The following is a 7,823-nucleotide window of genomic DNA, read 5'->3' as shown; positions in this document are numbered from 1 at the left end:
CCCCTTTTTTTTTTTTTTTTTTTGCCAGATCTCCTTTCTCAAGGCTTCTGTGATGCTGGGAGTGTGAACTGGGGTTGGGGAGGCTGCAGGGCTATGCAGCGTCTCGATGGCATGAACTGGCTTAGGGTGAGCCGTTGGCCATTAGGCAGTGGCGAGTCCATGCTCCCCTGCCCCCCAAGGCCCCCTCAGGTTACATGCCTCCGCCCGGGTTCCTGGAAAGTCCTGGGGAGGCCCTGGGGCTGCTGTACAGGGTGGGGCAGGTGGAGGTGGTCTCTACCTCCAGTGGGCCCCTTCTTTTTGTACAGATGCCGTGGTTCAAGGGCTGGAAAGTGGAGCGTAAGGAGGGGAACGCCAGCGGCGTGTCCCTGCTGGAAGCCCTGGACACCATCCTGCCCCCCACGCGCCCCACAGATAAGCCTCTGCGCCTGCCATTACAGGATGTGTACAAGATCGGTGGTGAGTGAGTCTTCAGTGCTCGACACTTGCCGCCCCACCGCAGGCCTGGCCAGCTCTACCCCATACGCCCTGCTCCTAAGACCAGGGCCCCTGACGAGGAGGGTTCAAGACCAAGTTATCTGCCTCTTCCTCAGTGCTGTACACTTTCTCAGGGACCATCCATCCACCTGTCCATCTCTGTCCATGCTCTATCCATCCATCCATCCATCCATCCATCCATCCATCCATCCATCTGCCTATCTGTCCATCTACACATCCATCCATCCCTATCCATCTGTCCACCCACCCATCTATCGCTATCCAGACAATGGTACCCTACACATCCATCCGTCCATCCATCCATCCACCCGCCCACCCCTACCCATTCATCCATCTGTCCAGGGTCTTTCCCCCTTCGAGTAAGCACTGAGTCCTGTGCCACTTGGCGGCACAAGTGTAACTCACAGTCCCCTTCCCCATGACTGTTACCGTCCTGCGGGAGACACGACCTTCCCCAGGCATGAGAAATGCTATTCGTGAGGCGACAGAGAAGCCATAAGCATGAGGCTCACAAGGGGCACTGTGGGGACCCCAGGGGGCTCGTGCAGAAGGGAGGCGTCACACATCCGGCACAGAGAACAGCCACCAGCTTCAATGTCTGTCACACCACAGCCAGGGATATCGGAGTAGGGCCTCCTCTGCACACTCGCTGGGGGAGACCACACAGCCACTGGGTGGCCACACAGGCGTCAGCGGACCCATGAGAAGTACTGGCGCCCCAGTGTCCCTCCGGGAGTGGCGCAGCCCCCTGAGATCGGCGACATCAGAGCCAGGCCAGGCGGTCCTTGACCTGTGCTGGTGCTGCTGTCTTGCCAGGCAGGGCTTCAGAGAAAGGGGTCCCTGCAGTGCCTCCCCCCGGCCCAGACAGGCCTCCCTCCCCCCACACTCCCCACACTTTGCTGGGGCAGGCCCAGCATCACGGGGGTTCTTTCTGTTCAGTCCTTCCTGTTCCCAACAGACAGGCCAGGGGAGCCCCTGCTTCCGTCTGAACCTCAGTGTCTGCCTTGTCTGGGGTCTCCCCCGGCCTTGCACTCCACCCATGTGGCTACACACACCCCTCACCCCTCACAGTGTCCTTCCCCTCCACCCAGGCATTGGCACCGTGCCCGTGGGCCGAGTGGAGACGGGCATTCTTCGGCCGGGCATGGTGGTGACCTTTGCGCCTGTGAACATCACCACGGAGGTGAAGTCAGTGGAGATGCACCATGAGGCCCTGAGTGAGGCCCTGCCTGGTGACAACGTCGGCTTCAATGTGAAGAACGTGTCGGTCAAGGACATCCGCCGAGGCAACGTGTGTGGGGACAGCAAGTCTGACCCACCCCAGGAGGCTGCGCAGTTTACCTCCCAGGTGCACGGCCACAGGGGGGCCAGTGCGGCCCGTTCCCTCAAGGGTGGTGGGCTGTCCTTAGCGAAGCGGCTGCCTGGTATTAGCACAGGGCGTGACACCCCCTTAGCGCTTGGGAAAACTTAGACCCTTGCTTTAGAAACAGGGCCACCCAGGCCTGGAGTGGCTGGAGGGCTGAGGGCACTCACAGGAAGAGCAGACACTGGGTGGCCCGGGCCTCGTCGCTCTGAATCTCACTGAGGTCCTGCTTGAGTCCTGAACATGTTTTTGTTAGTTTATTGCCGGAGACATCTCTGTAATACTTCCACTCTCTACATTTTCACGGCACCCTCTTTGATCAGCTCTCTGGGTGACGACAGTTGTAAACAGTGGCCTCCACGACACAGAACTGAGGTTTTCTCGTCCCCTGCCTCAGCTCTGGCCAGTGCGGATGGTACAAGCGCAGCCCACTCACTGGGTGTTCATCTCTCGTGGTTTGCCAAATGCTTAGCGAGGACCCTGGGGCCCACGTCAGGGAGCGGGTGTCCCGTAGCCTGACCTTTCCCCGCGGCCAGCACCGGGGCTCCTGGGCCTACAGCCTCGCCCTGATGCCATGTCGCCCGCTCTGGGCACCCCTGACCGCCTCGTGCGCCTCTCCCGCAGGTCATCATTCTGAACCACCCAGGGCAGATCAGTGCCGGCTACTCACCGGTCATCGACTGCCACACAGCACACATTGCCTGCAAGTTTGCGGAGCTGAAGGAGAAGATCGACCGGCGCTCAGGCAAGAAGCTGGAGGACAACCCCAAAGCTCTCAAGTCTGGCGACGCGGCCATCGTGGAGATGGTCCCTGGGAAGCCCATGTGCGTGGAGAGCTTCTCCCAGTACCCGCCTCTTGGTGAGCTGGTGGGGGGACGTGCGGCCTGGGTGGGGCAGACCCTGGGGGCCCAGGGGCCACCCGGGCTGGGGGTGGGGTCCTTCCGCTGGCTGCGGTTAGAGCCAGCAGACCCGGGGCCTCGGGCCCATGAAGCAGCCCCGCCGGTCAGCGCTGGGATGGTGTCCTTCTCCGGGGAGGCCCCGGACCCACGGCCACTCTGGTAGAATCGGGGCGACGGCTGGACAGCAGCTGTCTGGCCGCGCACCGGGCCCGGGGACGCCCACCGGCCTNCAGCGACTGGATGCTCGCCATCAAGGTCCAGTGGAAGTTCTTTAAGAGGAAAAGCGCCCCCGCCGCCCCTGCTTCCGCGCCCAGACTTCGCCGCGCTCAGTGCCCGTTTTACCAATAAACTGAGCGACCCCAGAGCCGTGTGCGCCTGCTTCTGGGTGTGGTCGGGCGGGGCGGGGCCGCTCTGCGCTCTCCCCGAGCCCCTTCCTGCCGGCCCGGGGGCGCCCCGCGCAGCCCAGCGTNGGGGGGGGGGGGCAGTTTTGGGAATGCCCTTCCCGGGGGCGTCCCAGACGAAGAATCCGTCACTTCGGATCCACAGAAGGGCCTGAATGTGTTGAGGGTCTCTCTGAGAGCTGAGGGCTCCTCCCCCACCAGTGACTGTCACACACACTGGCTCCCACGTCTCACTCCCTCCCCAGCCAGTCACCTGTGGCTGGAGGGGCACCATCACCCGCATCCGCTCAGCCGAGCCCTCAGCAAGCCCAGGAGCGCCAGCTCCCAACACCCTAGAGAAAGCCCCGACTTTGGTCATCAAGCCTGGGGGCGGGGGGATGGCAGGCCCCTGCCCAGCCGTCTGCGCTCCAGGAAAGCAGCTCCCAGTCGGTGCCAGGTGTCGGTGCTGGAGGAGCTCGGGGTGTGGTGGGGGCGGGCAGACTGGCCAACCAGGCTCTCAGTACAGACTCTCTTGCCTGTGGTGGGGACTGGGCTGGGGGCCTCCCCTCCAGGGTGAGCAGCAGGCCAACCACATGAGTCTCCTAGGGTTGCTGCAACAAATGACCTCAAACTAGTGGCTTAAAATGACGGAGGTGTCCCCTCTCACTGGCCAAAGTTATCACCAGTGGGACAAAGTTCAGGCATTGGCAAGGCCGAGCTCCCCCAGAGGCTCTAAGGGAGGGTCTGTTTCTCGCCTCTTGCAGCTTCCAGTGGCTCCCAATGTGCCTTGGCTTGTGGCTGTGTCCCTCCACTGTCTGCCCCACGGTCACACGGCGTCCCTTCCGGGTGTCAAATCTCCCTCCACTTCCTCTTATAAAGATGCATGTGGTCGGCCTACATGATAGTCCAGGATAGTGTCCCCATCCTGAGATCCAGAATTTAGTCACTCCCGCAGGCCCCTTTCTTGCCGCACAGGCCACATCAAGGTTCCAAGGATTGGGGCCTGAAATCTGTGGGGGCGCATGCGGGCCACCACACTGGGTGAGGCTGCCAGCCAGGGGAGATGGGCGCACATGGTTCCAAGGTGTCCATGGAGGGGCTGCTGTGTGTCCCCCCCGTCCCAAAGTGGGCATGGGTCTCAGGAAGGTGCATGAACAGGGTGTGGTGAGAAGGAAGGGCTGAGTAGCCGGGCGGAGTGCGGTTTCTGGTCTGCGTCCCAGAAAGTGGCACTGGTGGTACAGACCCCGGTGCAGGAAGGCTCTGGATTGATCCATGGAGACCACCAAGGGGGGTGTCCTGAGCAGGTGGATACAGACACAGGAAACCCAGTCACATGTGGATTTCAGATAAACAGTGGATAATTCTTTTTTNGAGCTGGCAGTCAGCACAGAGCCCGACGCGGGGCTCGAACCCACGAACCGCGAGATCATGACCTAAGCGAAAGTCGGACGCTTAACCGACTAAGCCACCCAGGCGCCCCGATAATTCTTTAATATAATATGTGGTATACAGTATTCACACCAGGAAAAGTATTTGTTCTTTATCTGAGATTCAAACTGGACAGTGTATTTTGCCTGTGACCTTAGAACAGTTGCCTCCTGCTGCTCTCCTGGCCTCACCCAGGCTACCGCCACCGGCTTGGGGAGGACCTGGTGACCCTGCAATCTGTTTGCCCCAGGAGGTTGTCGAGTCAAAGAAAGCTGTGAGCCAGGGACAGAGTAAGAGTGAAAGGAAACCGCGCTGGGGTGAACAGCCTCTGTGGTCTGGGGTGGCCCCCTGCTCTCCTGTCCCGAGCTGTTGCCGACTCCGGCTCCCTCTGGGAGTCCTGGTCACTCAGACGCTGCAGGTGGGCTGATGGCGGGTCCTGCCACCAGAGGTCTGTGCTCGAGGCCCCTCTGCCGGCCCCGGGTGAGGTGATGAAGGCTGGCCCAGGAAGGTCCAAGCGCCTGGGTCTGGAGCCCGGCAGGGTTCTGGGGCTCGATGCACCCCTGGTACCGGGCTCAGAGTGCGCCCACGGGATGGGCAGGGGACTGTGACCGGAGGAGGCAGGAACCTGGGGCCTCAGCCCGGTGGGGATGCGGTGGCTCTAGGCATCCACAGGGGCAGCGCGCCTCCCCAGGATTTGCCCCATCGTCCAGCGAGGGGCTCCCCTGCCTTCAGCACTCTGCCGAGGGACGGCGGGCAGACCCCTAGCTGTTCCTGGAGCCGCCCACACTCAGAAGGTGGGCTTCTGGGGGCCGGTGGGCACGGGCCACACCTTAAGCTTGAGACACTGTGAGGAGGTGAGCCCCCTTCCCAAGGGGAGGATTGGGGTGGGGGGACCTACACAGCCTCTCGTGTGACACTCTAGCCCTTGGTGGTCACACTGTCGCACAGTGGCAGACATGTGCGGTGTCATCACACATCATGGCCTCTGGAAAACTCCATGTATAAGAGACAACAGTAGTGACAAAGATAAGGCCTTTGTATGATTATGGAAGCAGTTCTGACCTCTAGGGCCTTCTAGAAGGTTCTTGGGACCGGAGGTGCCTGGACCGAACTTTGACAGCCCCTGAGCGCAGCAGCAGTGTGGGTGGCAAGGCACCGGTGGCAGAGCAGGGGCTTAGCTGAGCGCCCCAAGTGCGCACTCACAGGTGCGGCCCAGTGGGCTCCCCTCCTCTCTCTGCCGCTGTCCAGGTCCGGAGTGGCCCCTGGAGCTGGGGTGACGCCTGCCAGGGTGCCCGGTGGAGGTGCACACTTGGGGCATGGATGGAGCTGGGGGGCTGCAGAGCAGGGTAGGGGGCAGGGTCCACCAGGTTTGGGGCGCAGGCTGTCGGCTCGAGGAGCCCCGTGGGCAGCTGGGCAGGGTGGTGGGTGGGCGAAGGGGAGCACCACAGCCAGCCCGACAGTGCCACCTGGTGGGGGGGACCAAGCTGGGGACACAGAGTGGCACTCATAAAGGGCTCGCATGCCTGGGCTGCCGAGGACGATGTGGAGGCCCAGAGAGGCACCCTGCCTGCCCCAGGCTCCGTGAGGCTGCGCCTGAAGCCAAGGCCTTAGGGCCAGAGGCTACCACCCTCTGCTCGGCTGTGAATAATTAAAGCAGGGTCCCCCAGCACCCCATTGGCAGCTTCACTCTTCACTTTGGGTGCCTCTGCAAAATTCATGAGTCACTGAGTGTGTGGGGTCCTGCTGAGCCGGCCAGATCTGATCTGTCTCCTGCCCTTGTCTGCCCAGGGCTCCGGGCGCCCTCCCCTCCGGGCAGAAAGCGTGTTCTCACCATCCCCCGGGGTCCAGGGCGGCCCTGGCATGACAGTTCTGTGTCTGAACAGTAGTTTCAGACCCCAACAATGGGATTTGGGGGCTTCTCACAAGAGAGACCATCTTGCGGGTAGCTGTGGATGTCCCCTCCTGGGTGCCCTAGTGTGGCTCAGAGTGGGACCGTGGGAGTGCCAGATCAAATTTGTGCCTCTGGTGTGTACCCAGTGTGGGCGCTGCATAGCTGTGTGAGTGTGGCCTGGCTGTGGAACTCTGCACACCTGGGTGTGGCCACCTGGGTGCGTGGAGAGCTAGGTGGGCCGCCCCGGAGCTCCCGGGAGCCGGTGCAGTCTGTGTGTGCACAAGTGTATACAAGTGCCTGCAGGTGTGTTTCTGCGTGTGCGTGACATGTGCACACATGTCCATGTGGATGTGTGTTTGTGTGTCCTCGAGAGAGCGCACACGTGCACGTGCATATGTGCACGAGTGTATATGTGGTGTGTATGTGTACACGGGCATGTGTCCGGGCCCCTCCTGTGCTGCTGGCTGGCTGCCTAGAGCCGGAGCTGAGCTCCTGGGAGCGTCTGCGGGAAGCGGGAGCCAGGCCTCGCTGGGCAGCCTTGCAGGGAGGAGCCAGCCAGGCAGGTGGACGGTCAGGGGTGCCCCCAACACCGCAGGGGTGAGTCAGTGGGAATGGAGAGTGGTGTCAGTAAGAGATTCAGGGTGTTGGCTCCTTTCCTGCCTTCGCTTGCTGCTCCTGGTGTCTCATGGTTGGGGTCATCTGGGGAGGAGGTGAAAGAGGGCGGGGGGGGGGTGCCCTCCAGCCAGGANGTGGCGGCCAGCAGGGAGGCTCAATCAGCCTCTTCACAGGAGGGTCTGGGCCTGGACTGTGGTCTGAGTGGGGGCCCAAGGCAGGGGGGGGGGAGGTGAGAGGGCATCTGGGTCCTACTTATCCTGTGTCCACCTTGGGCAGGGTGGTGGCCTGGAGGGGTCAGTGAGGGCAGGTGCCAAATCAGTCTCTGGGCTGTCTCCCCGAAGACACTTGGTGAAGTAGACGCTGGCAGCTCTGCACCTGCGGGCTCCATGGAGGAGGCTGGGGCTGTGGGGCTGGACTCACGCCAGCCCTCAGTGCCTGATGGCCCTGGTGGGATGCCCGGGCCCAGAGAGCCCACCCCGGGATCTGGCGACTACCGGCTGCCATTTGAAGCTGAGCTTGTCAGTCAGGCCCGGGTCCCTGGGCTCCAGGGCTCAGCTGCCCGGAAAGTGGAGGGCAACACTGAACCAAACGGGGAGCTGAGGGTGACACAGAGGGAGGGAAGAGATGGAGAAGAGGGGACCGTGCCCTGAACCCCATGGTGGGGAGCTGTAAAATCTCTCCTCTCATCTCCAGGTCTTTGAGCAAACCTCTTGCCCCCCAGAGTGGGTGGGGCCTGGACAGCTGTTCTCTGC

At 62.2% G+C, this 7,823-nt stretch overlaps 1 protein-coding gene across 1 annotated transcript in view; it reads left to right on the top strand.

Annotated features, from left to right (window-relative positions):
• Window positions 1-7,721, top strand: part of EEF1A2 (eukaryotic translation elongation factor 1 alpha 2) — a 13,188-nt gene extending 5,467 nt beyond the window's left edge. Inside the window, exons 5-9 of the mRNA XM_077756816.1 lie at window positions 306-456; window positions 1,587-1,843; window positions 2,483-2,717; window positions 2,921-3,012; window positions 7,413-7,721. Of these exons, the coding sequence (XP_077612942.1) occupies window positions 306-456; window positions 1,587-1,843; window positions 2,483-2,717; window positions 2,921-3,012; window positions 7,413-7,721 (1,044 nt within the window). The remainder of the gene's footprint in view (window positions 1-305; window positions 457-1,586; window positions 1,844-2,482; window positions 2,718-2,920; window positions 3,013-7,412) is intronic.
• The last annotated feature ends 102 nt before the right edge of the window (window positions 7,722-7,823 follow it).

This window comes from Crocuta crocuta, unplaced genomic scaffold (assembly GCF_008692635.1).
Source record: "Crocuta crocuta isolate KB4526 unplaced genomic scaffold, BGI_CrCroc_1.0 scaffold613, whole genome shotgun sequence".
Classification (NCBI taxonomy): domain Eukaryota; kingdom Metazoa; phylum Chordata; class Mammalia; order Carnivora; family Hyaenidae; genus Crocuta; species Crocuta crocuta.
The sequence above is the reverse complement of the archived record's forward strand: the minus strand, read 5'-3'. Positions and strand labels throughout refer to the sequence as shown.